The sequence below is a fragment of the Aptenodytes patagonicus genome, chromosome 5 (assembly GCF_965638725.1).
Source record: "Aptenodytes patagonicus chromosome 5, bAptPat1.pri.cur, whole genome shotgun sequence".
Taxonomy (NCBI): domain Eukaryota; kingdom Metazoa; phylum Chordata; class Aves; order Sphenisciformes; family Spheniscidae; genus Aptenodytes; species Aptenodytes patagonicus.
In genome coordinates, this window is record NC_134953.1 from 75,620,744 (window position 1) to 75,647,629 (window position 26,886).

At 40.0% G+C, this 26,886-nt stretch overlaps 1 protein-coding gene across 2 annotated transcripts; it reads left to right on the plus strand.

Annotated features, from left to right (window-relative positions):
- The first annotated feature begins 693 nt into the window (after window positions 1–693).
- Window positions 694–20,654, plus strand: CDC7 (cell division cycle 7). Of its 2 annotated transcripts, none has more exons than XM_076338267.1 (12): window positions 694–761; window positions 3,289–3,438; window positions 7,350–7,436; window positions 9,369–9,504; window positions 10,122–10,215; window positions 10,298–10,440; window positions 12,303–12,552; window positions 13,129–13,224; window positions 14,066–14,244; window positions 15,276–15,358; window positions 18,297–18,446; window positions 19,470–20,654. In XM_076338267.1, exons 2-12 carry the CDS (start codon window positions 3,345–3,347, stop codon window positions 19,844–19,846), a joined length of 1,689 nt encoding a protein of 562 aa, XP_076194382.1. In that variant the 5' UTR covers window positions 694–761; window positions 3,289–3,344; the 3' UTR covers window positions 19,847–20,654. The 2 variants fall into 2 exon arrangements, with proteins under 2 accessions (XP_076194382.1, XP_076194383.1); XM_076338268.1 differs by having other exon boundaries at window positions 7,353–7,436.
- The last annotated feature ends 6,232 nt before the right edge of the window (window positions 20,655–26,886 follow it).

Here is a 26,886-nt window from a genome sequence, read left to right on the forward strand (position 1 = left end):
GCCAGTGGCCGCAGCGCAGGGCGGAACCAAGATGCGGATTTATTCTCTCTTTTGTATTCCGTGCCGTCCCTTTTGTTGCACAGCTGGGCAGCGGGCCGCAGCCGCGCGCCCAGCGCTGCTCCGCCTCGGTCCCGGTGCAAACGGGGAGCGCCTTCACGGACCCTCGACCCTGCACCCGCGCGTGTAGCAGAGCTCACGAGCACCATCCAGGGATTGCAACTATTTCGCAGTAACCACACGTAGAAGCGAAGATTTCTAAGGGACGGACGCTGCTGCACGGAGCGCGCGCCAGGCCCCTGCGGCCCGCAGACCCGCACCGTTCGCCGTGACAAGGCGCGCGCCGGCCGCGTCCCCGCATTCTCCCGCCAGGGCGCTTATGGCGGGGCGTCACCCCGCCCCTCGGAGAGGGGCAGGGGAACCCGCCTTCGGACGGAGGCACCGCGGCCCCTCAGCCCGGCCCCTCAGCACGGCCCTCGCCCGCCGCCCCGCCAGCGGAGGGGCCGGGCCCGGGCCTGCGGGCGTGAGAGCCCGGCCCCGCCGCCCCGCGCAGGCCCCGGCCCGGCCCGCCGCGCCGCCGGTCGCCGCTCTGGGCGGGCCTCTCCTCGCCGGCCGGCCAATAGCGGCGCGCCTTCCTCCAACCGGCGGTCCCATTGGCCGGGGCCGCGGCTTCCGCCGAGGGCCGGGATTGGTCGCGGAGGGGCGGTCGGCAAAAGGCGGCAGCAGGCAAAACCCCGGCGCGTCGCGGCAGCCCGCGCCCCCGCGTGAGTCCTCGCGCGAGCCCCCCCCCCCCGGGTCCCCGCTCTCCTCACCCCCCGCCCGGCGGGCCGCGGCCACGGCGGCGCCGGGGGGGATCCGACACGGCGCGGCCCGCTCGTCCCCGGGGAGGCCCCGCTCTGCCCGCCCCGCCCCGGTCCCGGCCGATCCCCGCGGGGGGGGCAGTTCCCGTGGGGCCGGTCGGAACGGGCGCCCGGCCCGGCGGAGCGGTGCTGAGGGGCGGCTCCTCGGGGGGGGAGGGGGAGGGGAGGGGGAGGGGAGGGGGAGGGCAGCCGAAGTGCCCTTCTTCACCCTCCTCCTGGCGGCTGCGGCCACCCGGGAAGCCCCGCGCCCGCCGGCAAACCCGCGCGGGTGCCCCACCGCCCGCCTTATAACCGTTGGCGCGTGGCGTGCCTTCGGCGCTGCCGCTTCGCGCGCGGCTGCCGCTCGTTTGCCGCACGCGCGCTCTGGGAGCGCGCGCTTGAGCAAGGGTCTCGCTGCCCGGCGCTGTCCCGCTCCGGCAGCCCGCTGCCGGCGGCGCCGGGTGGCATCGGGGCTGGAGGGCTCTGGGCGCCTGACTTGTGTTGCTCGTCTTGCAGCAGGCGGGTTTGTTGTCTGCCTGCCGCGAACGTCAACTTGCCGCAAGGCTTGATCCGGCCACCAAATTTGCTTTTCTTAAATGGCAAAGTGGCGATGTTCATACCAACTTCTATTTTTGGCGCGTTGAGCTTTTTCCAGGGGTGTCTGTGTGTCGGTTCCCGTTTAACGGAGCTTTGCATTTTAGTGGCCAGCAGACTCCGTTCCGGTTAGCAGCGTTGCTTTAGCCAAGGATTTGGTGGTATCACAGATTTTTGTGTGCGAGGTTCAAATACCTGACTTGGAAGACCCGGAAGCTTACGTGGGCTGTTTGAATCTGTCACTATCTGGGGGGGGGTGTGTGTTATTTTGATATTATGGAGAACTTTTTTTTTTTTTTTAATTGGAGATGTGATTTAACTGCAAGAAAGTTCTTGGAGCTGAAACTTTGGATCATTTTGGTCTTCCTCAATTTTTTATCTCTAATGGTGTCTTTTGAGTGTTTTTTAATGTAAAAACCAAGTATCTGACTGAATCAAGCTTTGTTTGACGTTTCATTTTATACCTGTTAAGCCCACTTCCAAACTAGTAAACCACTTTTTAATACGCTCAAGTATTCGAGCTCTTCGGTTCTGCAGATAGTAGCTTGTGCGTTTAACATAAGTGAAACGATACCATGAGTTACTGAGCCCCTTTCACCCTCCTCGTGGCCAGCAAGCCATGAACGTGTTCCCGTGGCGCTTGGCAGGCAGGCAGAAGCGTTCTTTTTCTCTTTCCAAGCGAGGTGTTTGGGGCCAGCCTTGAACTGGAAGAGCCTAGAGCTGAGGCAGGCGTGGGGCTGAATCGGAGCAAGCAGGCCGTGGTGAGCAGCGGGGGGTGTCTGTATTAATTTGTGCTCCTTATTCTGCTAATGAGGCCGTGCCACTTCAGGTTTGGAACAGGCTTATCTGCCTACTCAGAACTAGCACAGGGAGCGTCTACCTGTGAGAGACTAGAAATATCTCTAATCTCATTCCATTAGTTTGTGGGTCCCGCTCTCCAGCAAAGCCCCCTCAAGAAAAGCAGCTGTTGCCTCTCCCTGTTCCGTTGCACGAGGATGACAGACTAAAGGTAGCTCGAATTCTTTGGGGACAAAATATATGTCTAGCTCCATAGCTGAAACGGATGAATCCTTCAATTTGAAGTTTTTCCACACAGTTTCCCCCGTGTGGAAAAGTTCAGCCAGAACTTTGAAGGTTGGGCAAAGTTACAAGCAAGGAAGATCTTTGAATGGAACCAGTGTTGGGCAACTGTAAGATGTGGTGCTTCCAGGCTCGCTTATCGCCGGTTATCCTGCCCTGGGGTTCTCTGCCTTTCTTTTCCTCATGAAATAGGATTATCAGGGTTTTTTGATGGTACAATCTTAGTACACTTTACTAGTTTACAGTTTTATTCACAGTGCTTCCAAGGTTTGAGAAGAAGCATTTCAAAATAAGCATGTGCTATTATTTCTTGTTGTGGGGGGAGGGCAACAAATAATTACACCTTTTGTTGATCTTATCTAGAAGAGAGAGAAATCTCTCATATTGAGAAGACACTTTTTTTCTGTTATAATTTCCTTCAGGTTTTCTGTCTCTGTATGGGTGTTGCAGTATGCAATGCAGCTATTCCTGTGTGCATCAGTTCCTTGCCTTTCAAAGCAAACCAGGGAAAAGATAATGCTTTAATGTGAATGAGGAAACACACGAGAGATGAAAGAAAATCACTTGTGTCTAAGCTTATCCTGCAGTCTTCCTTCCCTTCCCCCTTTTTTCTCTTACTCAAGATAAAGTGGGTTTACTGGTTTAGTTTTTCTCTGGGATGATGAGTGCCTCTGTTGTTTTAGGTAGCACAGAGGAACTCCTCAGACTCTCTAAATCTCATCTCAGGAACTGAGTGCAGGGCCAGGAAGTGTCTTACCAGATATGCTTGCTCCCCCAGGTGTCCAGAAGTAGTCCTCAAAGTCTTGGATTTTTTTACTTGAGATTTGTTTTGTGATGGAGACAGTGTTGAAGTCTCACTGTGATGAACAGCACCCTCATCAGGCTGAAGACTTCCATGGCAAGCACGAGCAGAACAGCAAGCTTTCAGGTATGTGCTAAAATAGGGATTACTGACATGGTTTTTTGCTGACATGCTTCTTCATCACTTCATGAAGTTTCAGCATCAATTATAAGCCTGTCTGTATATGGTCCTATTGTATAAAGAATTAATGAAATGAAAACATTTGAGCTTGCTTTTGATTTTAAGCTTATTCCTGCTTTCCGCGTGTTACAAAACTTCAGCAGCAGTAGTTTGTCACAATTTGCTAACCCTACTATTTATTTAGTATGGAATATGTTATTATAAGAGGGTACTGGAATTCCAAAAAGGCAGTCCTTGAGAACAAAGTTCTCTGACCAGACAAGTACACAAAAATAATATTTTTGCCTTTTAACCTATAATTGCCAACCTTATCCTTAAATTTCTTCAGATGTGTCCATGTGCATAAAACCACTGTTCTTGCTCTTACCAGAGAAGCTGAACTATGAACATGTGCTCTGATAGTGTTTTTGTTGCTCGTTTTTGGGTCTCTTTGTGAATGTACTTCAATCTGGACATTTCTTTCAATGCTTGCTCAGTAATTGTGGATGGTCAGCCAGCTTATATAAAATGGCTACTCATTTTCCTAGAAATAGATAATCCTCTGTCAGTCCATGTCCACGTCCAGAATTATGTAGAGTAATGCTGAAAAACATTTAATTGTCTCGCTTTACAAACGCTTTTCATTCTAGGAAGTAAAGAAATGACTTTAAAATCTGCTCACAGATGATGTTGTATATTATTATTACACGGTGATGGTACAATGACTGTACATTCTCTATACCCTGCTGGGGATTCAGGCCCCCAGAAGAGAACAGATGATGTTTATGCTGCTGTCTATCAACAAGGACAGTCACTGCCTGTTTCTAGCACTTTTCAGGATCTTTCACACAAGAAGCTGTGTTGAGTTACTAAATGCACTACAAGTGCCTTGGGTGGGCACTGCTCTGGCCTAGGCTCTGCAGCCTGTGTCACCCAGCTGTTGGCGCTTGGGTAGCACGTCCGGGCAGGAACCTAAATTCAGTGTCAGACAAAACGGAGTGTTTGGTAGATTCTACAGCAGTTATTGAGAGAGCTTTTCATCATTGTTAGTATCTACCTTAGGACTGTTAGACTGGTGGCACAGAACAATCCAAAACCTGCTATGGTAAGGAAAGTAGAAATCTGCTGGTTTCTAAAGACTTAAAAGTCTTTAACTAGACTCAAAAGACTTTGAGTCCTTGTTAGGAGTCTTGGTTTTTGCCAGAGTTCAGTCCTTTTCTCCTAACCAAGCAACTTCACTGGAGAAATTCCAGTACAAATTTTATGTTGTAAGTTACTGTCAGTATACTTTTTTTTAGTAAAAACTGAAGCTTAAGCAACTCTCAGAAGTCAGACTAAAATGCAAGCGTTGGAGCAAAACTGTCAGTTGCTTTATTTGGAGCAGGTTAGAATGCAAACTAGTTCTAAACAATGTTAGAATCACAGAATCATTGAGGTTGGAAAAGACCTCTAAGATCATCAAGTCCAACCGTCGACCCAACACCACCATGCCCACTAAAACATGTTCCTAAGCACCTCATCTACTCGTCTTTTAAATACCTCCAGGGACGGGGACTCAACCACTTCCCTGGGCAGCCTGTTCCAATGTTTAACCACTCTTTCAGTAAAGAAATTTTTCCTCACGTCCAATCTAAACCTCCCCTGGCGCAACTTGAGGCCGTTTCCTCTCGTCCTATCATAACTTGCTGTTCTAACAGAGCCTGTTAGAACTATATCACTGTTGAAAACAATTTTCTAGCTCTGTCCTGTGGCTACTGACCTCTTGGGATGAAGTTTGTGTAGGATGTTTCAGAACCCAATAACAGGATTATCTTCCTGAGGGGAAAGGCCTATGCCTTTGAGTGATGCAATAACATTTTGGTGTTCTTTATGGTTCTGTTACGCAGCTTCATCTCTTAACGTCTTTGGAGTATTCCTGGGGAAAATGGAGCATGGTACAAATATCAGCCTTTCCCCTTCCTGTATTTTCTGAAGACTTCAGAAAGCTTTCTTGAATGTCTTACATTTGTTATGTAATACACGAGCATTTGTGTAAAAAGTTGAAATTACTGTGCAAACTAACTGGAAATACCACTTTTTAAATGATAAAGCTTTTTATCAACAATTCTTTTTTGGTGACAAAACAACAAGAATTACAGCAGTAATAGATAAATTTCTTAACAAATTTCTGAGCACATGGGCAATATGAATGCTATCAATTAAAAAAAATGTTATGTAGTAACTTCTTGAATTTTTAGTGTTATTTTCAAGAGAAAGTTTTACTATATTGTCAGAAAAATGAACTGATTCCTCAAACTTCTAATTTCCTACTTTTCAAGGTGTTTAACGTAATCTGGCTCTGTAAAATTGGGGAATAACCAGCATAACTGTGCATTCCTTAGCCTTTTCCTTCAGGGATTATTAGACACAGGGTCCTGTACATCTTGACTATTAGTACAAGTCTGATCATTTCTATCCTAGGATATTTTTTAAGTTTTTAAATATGATTCCTAAGCAGAACTGATTAACCTTTTACTTGTATTTGTTGATCAAAATAGTATCTTAAATGAATGCTAGCCGTTTTGGTGTGTAGCGTAGAGGGTTTTTTTCATTCCTGAAATATCCCCCCTGAAATTACTTAAAATAACTTGGAGAAGCAGAGGGAACAACTTAAAGGAAAAAAATAAGTAAATGAATAGTAAGAGAGGCAGCAGGCTTCAGTTCTCAAAAGTATTTTTAGTATGTTGGTTTTTATAAATTTTTGAAATAAAAAAAAAATTTACAATTGAAAGTTAACTGTAACTTGAATTACCAACTAATTTATTGGGCTTTTACCAGGAAGAAAGGGTTCTTTAGGCAGACTTCAGATTTTGTTACTGTATAAAGTGAGCTAATGTAGAAGATTGGGGATGCATGCTAATCCATGCTTTGTTTCTAGCATATCAGTGATATTTTGAATATAATTCTCATTGCTTGTGACTTACTGTCCTGGTAAAACATAGTACATTTTTATGTCTACAATACAATTTATATAGTTATGTTAAATAGAATTTCTTATTTATTTTTAGGATGAAAAATGTATACACATTTTTTTCTTCCATTTGATTGACTTTCCAAATACCAGCTTGTGCTTACTTCTGTATAATAAAATATTCTTCACCCCTGCTTTACAGAAATCAGTCACAGCCTCTACATACTTCATAGCTTCAAAAGAAGTGAATTCTTATGCGGAGTGTAGAGAACACTTAAACGACAAGGATTCATAAACTGAATGAAAAACTACATAATTTGTTGTAATAATACAGTATGACGTCCTTGTTATGCCATCTAGTGATTGCAGCACAAAGTGCAGCAACTTAAATGCAGAGCAAACATGTTTTTTGGTGTTTACTATTTTAAGTAACGGTGTGAAAGATTGCGTTCTTGATCTTAAAAAAAAAAAAAAAAAAAAAAAAAAAATTCTTTTCCTACATCTTTGATTTGCATCCCATGGATGTGCTCCTGTGCTTACAGAAACAACTATTACATTTTTGTCTTTTATGAAATTGACATTGCAAATCTCATGAAAACATTTATCAATGAGCTGTAAACTGATGTCTTGCTAACTAGAAGGCTTTTGCCCTCTCAGGAACTGCTAGGTGGCAGATAAGTTAAAAAAAAAAAAAACCAAGAAATTTTTAAATGCTGCACCTTATAAGGGAGTGTGATGAACAACAACAACAGCATCGAGTATGCAGATGGTAATGTCAGCAGGGATAGATCCCTGTTTGCTGTGTTTTCCTCTGTTTTCTGTGAATTCACAGTCCTATGGACTGAAGTGCGATTTGTGATCGCAAATATAAATCAGATATTGAATCAAGCAATAACATTCCTAACTTACTTCCCCATTCTTTCCACAGCAGGAATAAAAAAAGATATTGAAAAACTTTATGAAGCAGTGCCACAGCTTGTAAATGTGTTCAAAATTAAGGAAAAAATTGGAGAAGGTAAATGTTTTGTTTTAGCTTGCTTAGACTTAAATTGCTTTTGGTATTTCTAACTTAAAAGGTAGAAATAAGATTCTAATATGTGCCATTTAAGCCAAATGCCTTTTTAATTTACTTCTTGGTCTCTGTAGGAATTCTAATATGTTGCTGAGCATAGAGGTGTGTTAATTAGGGACGTTTTCAAGGTATTTTCTTGAAAATCTGGTATATTAAAGCCTTTCAAAAAAACAGCATTCCAGTTCCGACAACTAGAAATTTGTGAGGTAGATATGAGTAATTAAGTCTTAACGCTCCATTCTTTCTCTCTTTTGCATGAGAAATCTATTTATATGCAGCTGTGTTTTGACATATTTAACTACTGCTCCTTAAGTTGGCTTTTTTTCTACTGAAGGAAACCCTGTGGGCAGAATTGGAGGAGGCGGAAAGATTATAGCTTTATTTAAAAAAAAGTGGGTTTTTTAAGACATACCAAATCAAATTTTAGAACACTTGTGCACACCTTGCCTTCAACAGATACTGCTGCAAATGTTAGGTACTATAATCCTACAATCTACCTATAAATAGATTTTTAGGTACTTTTGAGTGTGGGATTTCAGCACTTTTTGGAACTTTACCCATTTGATCTCTGAAATGCTTTGTGACACTCCACACTTTTAAACAAAGATGTATGATGAGAAGCTGGATTGTTTTACGGCTGTTTTGTGATGGAATACCTGTGATAGCAGGCTAGATGGCTAAAAGTTTTTGTCTCAAAAAAAAATCCCAGCTCCATTCACCACAGCAATACAAAATTTCAAAAACAAAAAAAGAGTTCTGCCTATCATAAAAAAGATAGTATAATTAAACAAAATCTCTGGTTATGAATAGTACTCTGATTTTGCTCCTAGGAACAAACAATGCTTTTAAAAAAATACCACTTGCAGTTCTGCAGAATTATGAGAAAACAAGCTTCAATTTAGGATTCTACTCTGGAGTCACTTTGATTTTAGCCGTTCTCGCCACCAAAAATAATGTCTTAGGTCAACTTGGTAACCCTTGTTGCTATAATCAGTTCTGTTGAATGTATGGGACTCTAGATTTTTTTTTTTTTTATGACCGCAAGAAGTATTTAGAGTTTTTGCTGGCATTTTGATGTATGTATGCACTTACAGACTGTTGAACTAGCATGATGCAAATGCGGTGCTTAAAATGTAATCAAAAGTAATTTGTACTGTTTATTCATATGGAGCAATGCTTCAACTTGACGGTTGGACTCGATGATCTTAGAGGTCTTCTCCAACCTCAATGATTCTATGATTCTGTGAACTTGTATGTTCAGATATCTCACATCATTAGGATAAATTAACCTCTTAAGAGGTGTATTAGGATATCCTTAAAATTAAATGGGTGGACAAGTTTATTGTACAGTCTGAATATGCCCTTTCTCAAATGAGTATCACATTCTGTCTGTGCGGTAATGCTCTGGGCAAACAAACAGTAAAGCTACCCATCATGTGAGAAGTCTTACTTTATAGGTAAGGTAACAGAATTAAGAAAAATGTAGCAATTTCAGAAGTGCTTTGAATAGTAAAGGCAGTGCTTTCCAGATTAACATTATATAGCCCACTTACATCATAGGGAGAGAAGAGTTAGGTGTCAGATGAAAGTAAGCTACCTAAACAAGAAAGCAAATCAAAGACAGGGGATTACATTCAAAGAGCTCTGTCCCAGGCAAGTTAGACAGTGTTACATTTGCATTTTTACTGACATAAGTATACAAGATCACTGAATTCAGTAGTAGAAAAAAGGAACTGCATCTTTCTCTTCTAGAATCTGCTTTTGATGTAGTATCAAGTATATTGCAGGATTGTGAACAGTTAGATCGCTTCTGTAAAAATCTGAATTGACCTAATTAAAAATGCTGAAGACAGTGGTTTTGTCCCTTCTTTACAGGTACTTTTAGTTCAGTTTACTTGGCCACAGCACAACTACAAACAGGATATGAGGAAAAAATGGCTCTGAAACACTTGATTCCAACCAGCCACCCTCTGCGAATTGCTGCTGAACTTCAGTGCCTCACAGTGGCAGGGTACATAAACAAAAAAATTATGATTGTCACAACTAAACTGCTGAACGTTGTCTCACTGTTCTGTATTTACTTATTTTAAGTTTTGGCACTTTGCTTGCTTTTTTTTTTTAAACCGCAGAAATGTATATTCTTTTTATCAAGCGAATAAGAAATGGAGTGTCTTACCTGTAATGGATGCCCTTTTCTGCTAGTCTCAGTTTGCGTATGGTGCTGTATTTTCCACCTGAGAAGTTCTATGATGTATCTCTGTGATAACAAAAATTCCAGTTCTGAAATGCTTGGAAAAAATAATCTTTTCATCAGAAAATGTGGTTTTAGGAATGAGTATTTATTGCCAGAGTGTGCTGAATAGCACCTTCTTAAAGTAGTTGGTATCATGAAGGTTAGGCCCTACATTTAATTACAGCGTAACTACAAACCATGGCCCCATTGCAAATTGCAGAACTCAGATGGAACATAGCAATGAGAGGCAACAGCATAACTACCGACTGCTGATAAGACTGCTGTCAAAATATAAATTAGATCATAAAAGAAAGGCTGACCGAAGTTTTTAAGAAATAAAGGAAAATAAACATCCATCTTCTGGTCTTTATTCAGTGACATTACTTTTCTTCTAGGGGACAAGATAACGTTATGGGAGTTAAGTATTGCTTTAGGAAAAATGATCATGTGGTTATTGTTATGCCATATCTGGAACATGAATCCTTCTTGGTGAGTCCCAGACTTTTTATGTGTAGTAAAACTTTTCCATTAAAAGCAGTTGCATAATTACAGTATCCAAATAATCTTTCAGGACATTTTGAATACTCTTTCCTTTGAAGAAGTGAGGGAATACATGTTTAATCTGTTTAAAGCGTTGAGGCGCATTCATCACTTCGGTATTGTTCACCGTGACGTCAAGCCTAGTAACTTCCTCTACAACAGGCGGCTAAAAGAGTAAGTCTGTCCAGATGACCGTATTGTGATCTCATTTGGGGATGTGTGCCTTGGCAGAACAGAGTCAATTAGGCTTTGGGGTTTTTTTTTTTTCCTTCCAGCTGCATAACACATGTTTAAGTAATAAAGCTAAACAAGATTTTTTTTATTTGTAAAACTTTTCTTTCTGTGTTTAGGGATTTGAGGAGGGAAGGAATTTTTTTTTCATACTTAATGTAATATTTGCCTCAGAGTGACAAGTACCTGAAAAAATGAAGAGTTTACTATTGAGTAAAAGTACTACATTTTTAAATAAGAATGAGAAGAATAAAATCAGGGTGGTTTTTTTTTTTAAATAAGAAAGCTAATAGTGACTTATGGTGCATTGACTGATATTTGTGAATTTTTACTCGTGGATAGAGTAAAAGATAAGATAGCTGGATTTGGGCTGTTTTCACTTTACATTGAATTAATGTTTATAACTAGTAGGGTTGGGTTTTTTGCCTGCAAGTTACAATATTTAAAGACTGTAAAAAGCAAGGTACTGCTTTTTTGTGAAGAGCTGAAATGGATAGAATAAGGTACTGTTTCAGTGCTAGCAGTCCTATAGCTGTATTGGTGAGTATTGTGCTACGTACAATTGAGACATTGAGGTGCCGGAGCGTGTCCAAAGAAGAGCAACGAAGCTGGTGAAGGGTCTAGAGCACAAGTCTGATGAGGAGCGGCTGAGGGAACTGGGGCTGTTTAGCCTGGAGAAAAGGAGCCTCTGGGGAGACCTTACAGCTCTCTACCACTACCCGAAAGGAGGTTGTAGCGAGGGGTGTGTCGGTCTCTTCTCCCACATAACAAGCGATAGGACAAGAGGAAATGGCCTCAAGTTGCACCAGGGGAGGTTTAGATTGGATATTAGGAAAAATTTCTTCCCCAAAAGGGTTGTCAAGCACTGGAACAGGCTGCCCAGGGAAGTGGTTGAGTCACCATCCCTGGAGGTATTTAAAAGACATGTAGATGTGGCACTTAGGGACATGGTTTAGTGGTGGACTTGGCAGTGTTATGTTTACAGTTGGATGTGATGATCTTAACGGTCTTTTCCAACCTAAGTGATTCTATGATTCTATGTAGTGAAAGTTTGTAGGGGAGATTTGATTATATTTTGCCAAACCACAAGCTTAAAAATTTGAGAAATACTGATTTTTTTTTTTAATCTGTTAAAATGAATTTGTACTGTCGTTTTGCTCTTCCAGCATTTGTTTGAGCCTTAATCTCCACTTTGGGTGTGGAGGCCATAGAGTTGAGTTTGTCTGAGACCCAGAGACAGCTGGATTGTCTCTGTACTGGTTGTAGCAAAAAAATAATTCTTTTAAAGAGAGATCTGAAGTGCGGACTAATATAGTCTTACTTGTTTGAAGACTGAAGTAAATTCCGGTAGTATTGCTTGAAGTCGGGCAAAACTCTCAGCGTTGTTAGTCTTGTCTGTCTTCACTGCTACATTTGTGCCTCTGCCTATGGGAATCCTGCAGGGGTCAAGTCACTTGTACTTGACTGTTGGCTGAAGGTTCGGATCTGTAGGACTAGAAGAACCCCAGAAAGGAGTTGCTGGGAATATTTTTTTAACACCATTGGAGAAAGTATGCACTTGAGAAGATTTTGGGACAAGAAACAATGAAGTAAGGTGGGTATAGGGTAAAAACATTGAGGGGATAGGTAAGATAGGACAAGAGGAGGATAAAGGAGGAAAATAGGTCTGCGATGCTGGCAACAGTACAGGTAAGCAACATATTGAGTAAAATGTGAAAGAAAGATAAGTAAACAAGTAATGAATCGTAAATTGAACTGATTGATAGATACTTTGTGACTCCTGATTCTAAATTTGTGTCTTTCAGGTATGCCTTGGTAGATTTTGGCTTGGCACAAGGAACCCCTGATACAAAAATTGAACTTCTCAAAACTGCTCACTCTGAAGACCAGCAGGGAAGTTGCTCGCAAAATAATCCCACCGTAGCCTTGGGAAATGGGGTTTCTGTCAGTGTCACAGCACCTAAACAGATAGCTCAACAGTCAGCCTCAAAAGCAGCTGATAAAAGGTCCAGCTCACTTTCAAAAATACAGATTAAACAAGGAAGAGGAGGAAAGGTTCTCAGTCTTTTTCATTAATACGGTTTTATGTTTAATTTATTACTTCATCCAACAGGGGGAGATGTAATACTTGAACAAAAGTTGTGCATGTGTATCTTGCAGGGTCCTATGTGATGCACAGAATCACAGTTTTCATATTAAAGCGGCTAGTTCTACGTAACCCTACTGGCATCATTCACTATCTGTTAGATATAATACAGTGCCGAAGGCTGTACAAAACCCTAGCATGGGTTACTATCTAGACAGCCTTATATGTTTTTTTAAGTGACATGTACTGTGGAACTCCTCCCAGAGCCAATAATTATTCATCTATGTTTAGTTACTTAGTTGCACAACAAATGCAGTACATTCAGATTGTCTTGGGGCACTTCTGAGGTGTGATTCGTTTTGTAAGCATGTTTGCTGTTCTGTCTAGACCATGTTTTCTTCATCCATAGCAAACTGATGCCTGAAAATGACTTACCGTGCAGCTGTTCTTGTTTTATGCCACTTCACACTTTTTTTTGAACTGTCAGTATCCAGCTGACTCTGTGTTAGATGGGATCCTTATTGTCCTTTTTGTTGGTATTGTAGGAGGATTCTGTGCACCATTCCATCCAGCGCTCTGTCTTTGGAGAGAGGAATTTTAATGTCTATAGTTCCACATACCAGGAGAACTCGAGTACAAAAGTAAGAAGTATGACTCATCAGTAAGAGCAATCTGTTACATATTTGAAAAATTATAGAACTGGTTGTTCTGTAAGACTGGACACTACTCCAGGATGCTGTGGAACTAAAAGTTTTTGAGCAGATTATTAAGTGTGTCTTTGCTGAAAGGCTCGAGGAATTTTTCATTTTTGTTTCAGTCCCTTTTGAAACTCTTAAAGAGCTACTTATGTAGCTGTCTCCCTAGCTGATCCTGTTTGTATGCTAAACTAATCTTTTTTCCTACACATGTATCTGTGCAACTAAGATATACTTAGCTTGTGAAACTTCGTTTTTTTTATTTTGCAGTTGAAGCTGGAGAGAAAACTTGTAATAAATATTTTTCTGTACTTTTTGTAAATTGTATTTAATATGACAAGGGGAAAACCCCAATTGAATTAGAGGGTTTGGCCAACAGTGATCATCTTATTGTAGAATTAGAGTTAGTGCCTGTGTGTTGCTGTGGCATTTCATGTGCATTTTTTTTTATTCTCATGTTGAACCAAAAGAATTCTTGAAACATTATACTAACTTGAAAAATACTTGTCTTGTAGCTTCAGAATATCTAATGTATATTGTTTTTTAGTAAACACTGAAAAATGTTTTCCAAAGGGGAAGGAGAGGAAATCGGGATATTTAGAAAGCTCCAGCGTCTGTTTCATAGTTGCTGTGATATTGTTAAAAAGGTTTGCTGTCTTCTGTTCTAAAATTGCAGCTTCTTGCTCATGAGCACCTGTTCGGTCTTAGTATTTTAGGGACTGGCCTATCTACATGTAAAGGGAACCTTCTTAAATATGTCACCTTCTCTAAAATATCTACATTGCAGCTCATAAAACAATCAAAGACGATAGATGTTTCATCTAGGAAGTTAGTAACAAAGAAGAAGATTATTTCTACCAAAACAGTGAGCAATGGGGCAGCCAGGAAAGCTGCCAGTGGTTGTCCCTCAAACCTGACCTGTGACTGTTATGCAACGGATAGAGTTTGCAGTGTTTGCCTTTCAAGGTAATTTGCTTTGATAATGTTGTAAAACTGTCTGCTATGCTGTCAAGCAAGGTCAGAAACTTACTAGATAGCTGATTTAGTAAGTGAAAGATAGCATTTGATCTGTGCAACCCTTAAAACACTGAGTATGCTCTCTTTAAACATGAATAGTTTTAATAATAAGTTTTAATAATAGGCAGGTTAGAGAACCTTAATAACTCAGTTCAACTCCATCCCTCTGCAGTTAATTTTGGTTATGATCTACTATTGCCTTTTATCCACACGTTAAGGAACACAGATTAATGCAGAGAATTCTGCTTACTAGGCATAGTCATGAAACTGTGAGGTCCCTCTCTTCCCAGACTGTCAAAATGTAGTGATATCAACTTCATTTCAGAAGAATGAGACATGAGGAATTTGTCAGACTCAAAAGAGAAGTGGCCCATAGGAGGAGGGCACTTTAAGCCGTACAAGCAGCTCTGGAAAGTTGTGGGTTTGGGGTTTTTGTTTTTGGTTTTTTTTTTTTAAATAATGATAATCTCGCACCTTTTAGTTAATCTAGAAGTAATTTACGAAAAGTAAATTCTTGTCAATGCTCAGAAATAGTGAACCTTAGTTTGCTGTGGATTAATACAAAGCCAGAGCATCCACGTTCAAGAATCTAGTGCATTTTTTGCCTTTGGTTAATTAGTCTCAACTTCAAAGTTTCCTATGAAAACAAGCCTTGAGCAAAAATGATGCTGCTGCTGAATGAAACTAAAAAAAGTCATTGTGAGTGAAGTATGCAATAAGTATTTCTGTGGTATTACCTTATGCTAGATAATATAATGAAATAAGATAATAGATAATCTAATAAGGCTATTATCTTATGCAACATAATTTCATGCTAGATAATTATAAGATGCTTCAAACTCCTATAAAACAAATAAGGCAGGGTTAGGCTGCTTACACATCTTGCATAAGTATCTTCTAAAAATAATATTAAGTGTTACTATACTTAGAACTTATTTATCAACTTTTATATTCTAAACAAGTTTGTCTGTTACTACAAGGTGTCAGCAAGTTGCTCCCAGGGCAGGAACACCTGGATTCAGAGCACCAGAAGTATTAACAAAGTGCCCCACTCAGACCACAGGTACTGCACTACAGACTGAAATTAACACCTTTTTTCACCTTTTAATCCTTTCCGTTTATGCATATTATGTTGTCTTTTTTACGGGAGGGTTTTTGTTTACACGTGAAATTCATTTTATCATCCCTTCTAACACTCATCAAGCAGTTCCTGATTTTAATTAAAAGTTTATTATTCAGAGTAAGAACAAGTTAGGAATATTTTTCCTGTGTTTGAAACTTGAATATGTCTTTATTCATTTGAGGGGTGGTGCCGTATGCAGGAGTTGAATACAATGTGCTTGAAAAGAAAACAAAGCTGTAATTTTTATCAAGTTTCTTGGCTTGTTGGCTTATTTATTCAAGTAAAATCTTGAATAAATCTTGGGGCGAGGACACACTTTAGACTTTTGTAGACAGATTGTCACATATAGTTTGCTTTCATAGCAGGCATAGTTAATGGTATAATTGCAAATGTGTTTTAGAAAGCGTTGGTTAATACTTTTTATCAGACTTTTTCCTTTTTGCTAGTGCTTTAAATAGCTGGTCTGTAAATGTCATAATTTTTTCTTATGAAATCTTTAATGTCTCAGGGTTAAAAACTATCAAGTTAATAAGTTTCAGTAGTCTGGGTAAATATCAGGGCAGAGCAGAGGGATGGTTAATGCATTAGCTGATGCAAGTAGGATGGGAGAGGTTGTGCCTACCTGGAGAATGGAGGACCAATAAAAGCAAAGTTACTTGTTAAACATTTGGTGTATGACCAGGAGTTTTGACTTATGAAAAAGGGGGATAAATACAAATGTCCCTAAAAATTGGATTTAAAAATAACAGTGTTTAGCCACCTTTTTGCTGAATACCTTTTGAGAAAATTGTCAATTTTCAGTACTTACTTTGTGTATACACACTCAGAATAGACTTAATACATTTGATCAGCTTATCCCTAGATAGCTTAATGTTATTTGAAACAACATCTGTGCTGTGGGTATGGCTGGGATTTCAAGAGGTATGGCAGCCTGCTTGCAGTGACTGTGCCTGTGCTGTAACAGCCAGCTTTATGGGCCAGAAGACATCCAGAAATCCAGGACAAGTTTAGACAATCTCTGAATCTGTCTAGACAGAATGTAGGCAGAAAGAAGACATACCTAGGAAATCTTGGACACGTGCTAGTGTTAAATATGCTTTCAGACGGTTTTCTGTTCTCTAGGGTAATGGAGAGCAGGATTACAGAAAATATGGGTAAATCTGGAAACCCTTGGGTGTGGCACAGACAGCCCTAAAAGTACTGAGTCAGCGGTGCCGAGCTCCTGTAGTATGTCAACAAAGGCCTTAATTGGAACAGGGTAGACTAATACTAATATTTATGAGATTATGTTGTATTTGAACTAACAACTCTTCTTGTCCACTTCCACCTGGGACTGCTGTAGTTACCTCCTTGTATTCCTGCCAGTCTTACTACTAGTTCTGGTCTCTGTGCTGAGACCAAGTTACCAGCTGGATCCAGCTGACTCTATCCAGGGCTACCTTAGTGCATCTGACCCAGGTCCACAGCGCGGGGAATACAACCTAAACTCCCAAGTTGACGTTATACAGTTCCACGTACACTTCAGCTTAGTTTGTCCCTCTGCTCCCCTTTCCTCGGTCTGCCTCACTAGTTGGATAACACTAGACAAAAGCATGGAGAGGAATCATGATTTTGACGTCACTCCACAGGATCTTGCAGTCTGCTGATGATCCCAGCTCTACCAGCATTGTACAGCGAGGATTTACTAGCCATTCGGATATATAATGTCTATTAATTTCAGCAAGAGTTAAATAATTAAACATCTTTAAAGGTCTTGACCTTGATGACTCCAGCTTTCCCAACCACATACTTGGGGTGATGCACAACACCTCAAACAGATAGTATGATCTTTTCAACAGTGATACAGTAATACTAAAACTTTTTTACAGGAACTATGAAGAAGATAACAAATTTTTTCTGCTGTAAATTGTGCCAAATGATTCACTTGGATTTTTTTTTTTAAAAAATAAAAGACTTAAATCTGGTTTTGCAACTGAAGTCAACTTAATACTTTTTTTCTTCCAAAGTCCTATGCTAATAGTGTTTCTAACTAAAATGTCCAAATTCATTACTGCCTATTTTACTACTTTTTGTTTTTTGAAGAGAAGTAGAATAACTATGGCTTTATTTCTTGTTAATTTTTCTCTTTAGAGTTTGAGAATCCTTCAAACTCTCTCCTTCACTTTCCTTGCCATCTCTCAAAATGTGCACCTTAGTGAGCCAAAAAATTATGGCAGACAGGTATTCTCATAACTTTCAGTGTTAAAGTTTCCATCATGCTTTGGCATCTATCCCCAGAGTACTCTCTGTACTCTTCATAACACAATGAAACTGATGAATAACTTCTATTACAGTTCTTAAACTGGCTATCTTGTCAAGTGATTTCATATTAGAGAGGAACAAAGTTCATAGTAAGATAAATTTTTTAGTACTGCCTAACCGTGGCAGCCTCAGTCCCAGAAAAATTCAGATTCGCATTCGTTTATGAATTATTTATGATCTTTATATAAGGTTTTCTTCATATGAAGCAAACTTAAATAAGTATCAAAACTAGCCAGTTTTTCACCCCCTCTCATCTCCCTGGGTAAAACAACCTCAAACATTGTTTTGGTACATTTTAAGTTTAGCAAGTTAGTGGAATTACTCGTATGAAAAATTCTATGGAAAAGCTTAAACACTCCCTCTGCATCAAAGCAGGAAACTATTCTTCAATCTGATTATAGTAATTTCCACTGCTTGCTGAAGTGTTATCTATGTGGCCGAAGTTAGTAAGTAATTCAGTACATAACTTTTTCTGATAGAAACTTTTCAGGTCATAATTTCTTTTTAAAGAAAGCTGTGATTTTGTTTGTGATGAAATAATGAGTTTAGTTATTACTAAGTTTGCTTTCAATTGCAGCAATTGACATGTGGTCTGCAGGAATCGTATTCCTTTCTCTGCTCAGTGGACGGTATCCATTTTACAAAGCAAGTGATGATTTAACTGCTTTGGCACAAATCATGACAGTTCGTGGATCCAGAGAAACCATTCAGGCTGCTAAAACTTTTGGTATGCAAACCTTAATTATGGGGAAAAGGGAAAAAACGTATGCTTGGTCTGCTATTTAATGCAGTGACTTACAATCTGTGATTTTTTTTTTTTTTTTTAATATATAAATACATTTTTCGGTTTGGGAGTCATTTTGGAGGTAAATCGCACTTCTTGCATGTGAAACACTAAAAGTACTAGTCTGTATATACGGAGTTTTAAGAAAGTTTTGTATTTTTCTATCTTTTATAATTTGTTTATGGGGTACTTCATGTCATAGGTTTCCCAACCTGTCTACTGCCTTTCACTATGTCAGAGCCGCTTGAGGAGAAATATGCCAACTAAATGTTTTCTACTGGCATTTGGTTAGAATTCTTGAGGCAATGTTTCTATTCCTGCAAAATTTGCCCCGGAGGCTTAAGTCAATATGACTTAATATTTAGATGATATAAACCTTGCTTCCCCCCCGCCCCGCCCCAAGAAGGGCTAGTAAAAAAAAACAAAACAAAACCAAAAACAAAAACCAACAGATGGCCTGTTTAAAAAAACAAAACCACCACAAAACACACACAAACCTAAAATAACCATTCCCCTAATTGTTTGCAAGCCAAATGCTGCACCACTTGCTGCCTGGAAGTGTAACTGACAGCACTGATTTTCATTCTTCAGACAGAGGTGTAAAAATCAGGGTAATATAATTTTCTTCAGTTCTGTTAAAATGACAGTGAAATGCAAAAAGATGGTGTGTGGGGTGGGTGACAACCTGTCGCTACATAACTTCATGAACAAACCCAAACAGCTTTGTTCTGAGCAGAACCGAGACTATTATCCTTCTGACTTGCTGGGGCTATTGCTGTAAAACATGGCTGGTTTGGAGGAGTGGGGTGTTGGATTTGGTTTTTTGATAGGTTGGTTTTGTTTGGTTTGGTTTTTTTTAATGCTGGTTACACTTCAAGACATGAAGTTTCTTTGAACCAAACTTAGGAGTTATGGTTGCGTAGAAAGTATGATAAAGTGTCGCTTACTGTAAGATTTTTTTTCTAGGTAAATCAGTTCTGTGTACCCAAGTTGTCCCAGCGCAAAACTTAAGAACCCTCTGTGAGAAGCTGAGAGGAACAAATAGCAGCTGTAAGAGATCCCAGGGTGAAGCGCGCAGCAAGTCTGTAAATGACTCAGCTTTGCCAGTTGCAGTGGACAAACCATGTGCTCCTGAGACGCTCGGAAAACAAAGTCAACACTTAAAGAGCTTTCAGGAAGGCGACGGTGCTTTGGAAATGAAGGCAACAGACATGAAAGGATGGGATCAGGTTCCTGATGAGGCATATGACCTACTTGATAAGCTACTAGATTTAAACCCTGCAACAAGAATAACTGCAAAAGAGGCTTTGCTGCATCCTTTTTTTAGAGACATGAGACTCTGAGAAGGTACCATATTCCATTATTGCTTTCATATGTTTTATGTGGAAATGAGATACTGAGGTAGTTTTACCTTGTTGCCCTCAACATTTACACTCATTGAAATACCATCACACTGTGCACGGAACTACTGAAACTTTGTCTTGTACAGTTGGACTGCAAATGTAAGTTTACTTTAATACTTGCAGATGTAAAAAATTACATAAACATCGCTAACGTGGTCTTATCCTAAGACACTTCTGAGGGGTTATTGCTGTGCATACCTGTTCTCTGAGAAAGTTAACTTTGATCAAAAACTACAAAGAAAGAGTTTCACAAGCTCTATGCTTAATTCTCAAGATATTCCCTTAAAATTTACAAATTTGCCTTAAGGTATGACTGAAATAAGAAAGTGCTTGAGAGACTTTTTTCCATACTTGCATGTCTCTGCTTTGTTCCTGATGAGTACATGGGGGACTGAAAGTGGAACAAAGTGTGTTAATTTTGTTCAGACTCTTTTCAGAGAACAGTATTACTTTGGGAGTGTTGCTAGAGGAGGGCCCAGGTGCTGGAGGTTATATCATCAAAAGAAAAGCATAACTGTTTTAAAAGTACATTTTTGTTCCTGTCTGGTCTTTCCTACTCAGGCAACAGTAATAAATGCAGTTACTCATTTTGCATAGCCCATGTTTCCTCAGTGCCATGGGTAACTGTCAATATTCAACAGCTACTACCTTCAGAATGTCGTGTGACATGCATAGGTTTGATTTCTGTAATGGAAATTTATTTTTTTTTTTTAAAAGAATATCTGTTAAATAAAGGATTTGTTTTTACAACTTCAGAAGATTGTCTAGAGATGCTTCTATAAAAATTAGTCAGGTAAGGTTTTCCTGTGGGATGTTTCTGTTCAGGAAGAATTATGCACATTTGTTTCCTGCATAAATTCCTCAGTGATGGAAAACACTTTTCAGATAGCTCTAGTGTATACGACTGTCATAGTGGAAGTATCTTAATTATCAAGGAAGTCTTACCACAGAGTTAGAAGCTAGCTATTGTCTGGTCCTAAGTAGGAAAAACAACCTTAATAACCTCTAACCCCGTACATTCAATGTGCAAAGTAAGTTACGTTATGTTCAGCAGAAGTTACTCTAAAGCCTTTGATAATTCTGCAGACTGAAACTTAATGCAGTGTTTTTCCATGAACATTTCTTGAAATGCTAATGGAGTTGTTGCTATCAGAGGTTACAAGCCATTCTGAGAAAAGATTGCTGCTTTGATAACTTTTGTATAAGCCTTCTCGTATGAGCTGGTGGTTATGATAGTGCAAAGGCCCTGACCAGGGCTGGGGCTGAAGAGACATTATTTCAATATATTCAAAATCTTGAATACATAGAAAGTGATAGTAATGTTGCTCTGTTCCTGGCATCAGCTGTTAGAAAAAAATATTTGCAGATGTCAGAATATTGATTGCAGAAAATCTTGAAACCCACAAGACCCTGGGGCCCAGGTCTTAGTAATTTTTGCTGTTTATATAATTTCAACACAGCACGTCACTGAGAAATTATTTATCTAAAGGAACTGTGGCCAAATTTGGCAAGCAATGCTGTCTGCCAGTGTCTGCAGATGTATTGTTTCCTCCTACGTTCACTCATGCTGTCTATGGTCTTATGAGAGCACTAGCTGACAACAAGCAAAAATATGTCAACTATCTATTGTGAACTTTCTAAACGACTTCAGCTTTTTAGGCTTTCCTGCTAACGACAGCATTGAGCAGCTCCTTGCAGCAGGCACTACAACAATTAACCACTGCATAAGTCGAATAGCCAAAGAGGGAAAATCATTGCTAGTGGTGTTTTTACCAAAACATTAAGGGTAAGTAGATTTCTGTAAGGGACAACTCTAAGCTCAGTATATTCCATAACAAGCTAGAAGAACACACTGTTATTCCTTCTTCCAGATAGCTATGTATTTAAATCCTAGAGAGTTTTTTTTCAGGGGAAGGATATGCTTACGAAGTACTTGTAGCACTCTACAAAAGAATGAAAGCCAGAAGTAAAATATTAAATGCAATGGGCTCTCAATGGGGAAAAAAAAAAAAAAATCAAGGAAAACAGCAAGAAAACACTAGAGGTGAGCAGTGGTTGCCACTGGGTTTTCTGCTTCTCCCTCCTGTGGTTCTAAGAATCTCTCAAAGCCATAGGTAAGAGCAAATACCAAGATTCCTTTAAAGTTTAATTACATGATTTGAGACGTTTATAAACTGAATGTGAATCTCCTACCATGAGAGCTGCAATTAGAAGAAACTGCCCAGAAATGACATTGCTGCAACACATGTTCAGCGGTCGCCAGGCCGCAGCTGGATTACTGTTAAGTTCTGGACACCATGCTATGACAAGGATATTAATAAATTGGAAAGAAACCAAAAACGGCAGCAAAAAGCAGCATGGACTTGGAAAGATGAAGAGAAACTGATACCTAGAATTCTGAGAACAGAATGCTGGGAGCAAATCTAAATACATCTGTGTATCTAGCATAGGGTAGACTAGCTTATTCTCAGTACTAAGCCAGGCTAGCTGAGGAAATTGTGGCATGTGTTAAGTTTATGATATTTTTCCTAGTTGTAAATGATAATTAGGAAACAGGAGGGCATCTTATTAAGAGTGCCTGAGGAAACACCTGCAAAACAGCAACAAAGTTTTTTCTGGAGAATACTGATAATAAGGGATAAATGAAATTCTAAATTCTATTGAGTTTGTAGTCCTATCACTTTTGAGATTGGACTCAATGAAGTGTTTATTTAAAGCAAAATATGCTTACTATGTGGATAAGAAAATAAATGGGACATCAATATTCTGTCTGAGAATGTTCAGTATCCTCCTTATTTTATGTATTTGCCATATCTAGAGTTTACATATTCTCTGCTCTCCAGAAAGTAAAAGCAATGTGGAACCAATATACAGCCAAGACTTCCTGCACAGGTGCAAAAGGCTCCCCCGAATCCTTGAGTGGCCTCTTGAGGCCACCAGGTGCGATGGGATCCTGAAGCGTTTCCATAACTGCCCACTATCCAGCCAAGTTCCGATGGTCAGGAGCTATGTTGGACCTTAAGGCAGAACACGAAGGAGATTTTCATTCCAGGGCACTTCTGACACAGGTAATCTAGCAATTAGTGCATTGTGGTTTTGCAGGAATAAAACACACATCAAACTCACAGTGGGCTTTGTAATCTGTTCTGGCTACAGTGAAACATCTTATTTTGGATATGACCGCCAAGCAAAAAAAATATTTCCTTTACAAAGATGATTTATTTTCCTAGCGTCTTTCTGACCATTACATTCTACCAGTCAGCAAAATACAAAGAAGAAAAAAAAAATCTTTAGAGCATGCCTCAAATATTTGTTGGTGATGAAGAGGTATGTTCCTCTTCTGAACTAGATTACATATGTAAAAGAAAGTGTTTGCGTTTAGCAGGGCACACCTGAAATTTTCCTACTTCCTGAAGGCAGAGCGCACCAGACAACAGAAGTAAAAAAACCAACATTTTTCTCCCATTTGTTCAATTCGTCACCACATTTCAAAGACATTCCGGCTATGGGGAGAAAATAACTAACCATTGAAGGCACTTAATAGAACAGCAGCATTTTAAAGGAAATTAATACTTAATGGCTTCATGAATTCCTATTCTATAATGAAACAATATATCTCAATTGGGAGGCTTTATAGCAAGGACAATTCTCTGAGACATTACTCAAGCAATGTTCTCACTGCAGCATGGTTGTAAATGGGTTTGGGGGGGGGGGGGGAGGGCTTTGTATGTTTGGGTTTTTTTTAAAGCACATAGTGAATTTTTCTACTAATGCAGCCACAGCATGTTCACTTCAAATTCCTCTTGTACCTTTTCCAGAAAACAGAACATGTACCAGGTCAGTGGCAGCACATATGTGGTTCATACTCCTTTCTGCTGCTGCGTTCCTGGCTGGCCAGTTCAAGGGGTAGTAAATATTTGAATTGGCAGCCTGCACACAGTGGGTGGAAATTGGATAGTCCCTTTGATCATACCGTTACGAAGGCCAGCATATAGAGTTTTGTTACTCCGGTAACAAAAAACTTCTGGTGCCACTGAGGTGAGGGTCCAGTAAATTGGGTATTTTGCATCAGGAAGGTACAGCATAACTCAGATAACCGAGGGTTTTTAAATGTGCCTGTTGTATACTTAATGCTGCCTCTCCATGACTCAGCCCTTTTTACTTTCATGTCCTTTGACTCTGTAAGAATATTATCCCTATACAATGCTTTATTATATCATGTTAAAAACTAACCACTATAAGCATTCCTGAGTATCCCCAGAGTATTTTTATTCCATTTCTGGAAAGACTTAAATCCTCCTGTGGGGATATGGCAGGGAAGAGGGTGGTTTTGTTACATGTTATTTGCTTTCTTGCATAAAGTTCTTCCATGGTTTTCAGAAGAGTCAGATTTTAATCTAAACCCTAATTATACCTTTGTTTCAAAAATACTAGTGCTAAGAAGTGCTTTACCTAAGGTATCCACTCAGTCCATTTCTTTTATATGGCATAAACAAACTACTTGTAACAAATAATGCATAATTAGTTTTACTTCTTAATGTGAAGATAGGGATGTAGCCTAACAATTGGAATATTTGAAGAAAATGAACTTTTTATGATGAAAGGTTATATAATTTGGTTTAATGAATGCCACAGGTCATGTCTTGCAGGAGGCAGCTCATAGATAAAACCTCTCTCTTATTTTCCATTCCCGTTTCCTCTCACCACCTCTCCCAAAAAAATCCTACCAGAGGATCAGATTCCTGCACTCTGTGTTGCTGTAAGGTGTTTGTCTTTAATGATTCTTTTGCTGCTTTGAACGTTACTGTGCGTTATGTGCAAACCACCAATTATTTCCATTTCCAATTGTCCTATGGGTCCTCTCTCGAGTCCTGCTTCTGTACTGCTGTCCATTTGCTTGTTTCAAAGATCTCAGTTTCCTCATCAAAACCCCTCACTCGGACTTGACAGTGTAGGTAAGAAGTTCTAGAGTTCTCTGTAGCATTTCATTTTTCTTGTCTGTAGTCTTGTCTTACCTGATCTGGGAATACCAATTTCAAATGGAAGAGGAAGTCTAACTTCTGCTGAAATTTCTACTGCATGTCTACATACCTGTCTGTCTTACACTGGAGGAAGGTGCTGAAGTGAGACAGTAACACCGAACTCAGAGGACACAAAATGCTACAGCCAGCCTTTTTCTTGCTTCTATAAACAAATCAACATCTTTTTCCTTCACCAGATTCATATTGAGCTATAAAATTTGTTTCAAAGTTGCTTTCGAAACTCCCCAAAAAGTTGTCCTGCCTTCTGATTGCCAGCCCACTCCCCCGGGCTGCCTTAGCTACTCGTGGAACTCCTTCCACATCCCAGAAGTGAGGGGACTACGATAGCTGACGGACTGCAGGGGGGTACAGGACTCAGATCAGGGATCTTTTTGTTCCTGTAGTACTTTTTGTTTTAATGGATTGAACTAGGGTAGTTTATCATGGACGATTCACCACAGCACAGGATTGTCCTGCACGCAGCTTATAGCCAAGCAGTTACAGCCTGCTGGGACCCTTCGCATGTGCAATCTGGCATATGTTTTCCATTGCGGGTCTTCTTGCGACTAGCTCTGTAACTTGAGTCACATTCATTACAGTTGCTTCATGAAAAAACAGTATGTAGTTTGAATTTATAGGTGTTTACCCCAGTTGTCTTTGTAAAAATCACAGTATTCTGGAAGATTCACTTACAGGCAGCCCATGCTGGGAGGGGAAAAAGGTTCGAGTTACCTCCCGATTGCTATGCTTTTGGTTTGCTGAAAATCAATGATTCGATTAATTTGATGCATTATGACTTAGATATGGTAAATCTCTTAGCAGCCAGCAAAACGAGGACTGCAGAATCGCTGGTAAATTATTTTGGACATGGATGCAAAAATACTGGACCAACAGTGCTCCAGAACTGCATTCCCTGGCCTTCTTTCAGAGCTTATAAAATAAGACTTAATCTAGGGCTTTTCCTTGAAACATTCCCATGAAGATTCATCACCTACGAATTTCATAGAGCGCATAAAACTGATTAATAAAACCTACTGTTCCTAGCCATTTTGGATCCTAATGAATTTGGTAGGACATTACTGTGCCACTTCAGCTGATTGCTGCTGAACCACACAGCTCCTGCTCTCACACCACCTTTAGGACTACATACTGATCCTTGGAGGTGGGAGTATAATCTGGACATGCTTCACGCTGCCGACGGCCTCCCAGTAAAATTGGAGGTAAAAAATTAAAATTACCAAACCAATTATTTTTCAAGTGCTGCCTGATCATAATCACAGTTTGTGAGATGGTAATGTTTTGTTCTATCATGTACTAATTATTCAAAAGAGGTAGCCATACCATCGTGCTTACAACTTGCTGGTTTTAATCCTGTAATATTTGTATATCAGGGCCATGAAATGGTGGGACATACCACACATTTAAATTGTAGCTACAACAGCTATATGTCGCTTTTAAGTGCCTCAGTACATGCTAAGCTTTGGCATGCAAACCTGAAAATTAGATTTACCACACAACTTTCAAATATTAACGTCACTCATCCCCTATCGCCAGTATCAGCTTAAGTGAAATGCTAATTTGCAACGTTCAAAGTTGTCTCAGAATATCCAGGGGAGAAATTCAGTGCTGTGATTCAGCCAAGTGCATGTTGTTTGGGTTACTCCCAGCAGGTCTATTTTGTATCGTCCAGTGTAACAAACTGAAGTTTGAGAAATAATTCCTCTTCATGATTTTACTGGAAAGTATAAGAAAGGCTTCTGTAAAAACGAGGACTATACTAAATAAGAGGTCAAAAGAAAAAGTCAGGTAGCACAACAAGAAACACACCTGCAGTCATTACAGACGGTGGGAGAGCAGTGCTCACCTCTCGGAGAACAGGACAACTCTGATCAGCAGTGACCCGAGATGGCTTCACGGCCTCATTCGTGTGTGCATGTGTGTTTCAAAAAGCGCCGTTAG

What these genes read in the sequence shown, in the direction of transcription:
- CDC7 (XM_076338267.1), top strand. Translation starts at nt 3,345, where the DNA reads ATGGAGACAGTGTTGAAGTCTCACTGTGATGAACAGCACCCTCATCAG. An exon ending in CAGTGCCTCACAGTGGCAGG is followed by an intron (nt 9,505 to 10,121) that starts GTACATAAACAA and finishes CTTTTCTTCTAG; the next exon opens with GGGACAAGATAACGTTATGG. An exon ending in TCAGGCTGCTAAAACTTTTG is followed by an intron (nt 18,447 to 19,469) that starts GTATGCAAACCT and finishes TTTTTTTTCTAG; the next exon opens with GTAAATCAGTTCTGTGTACC.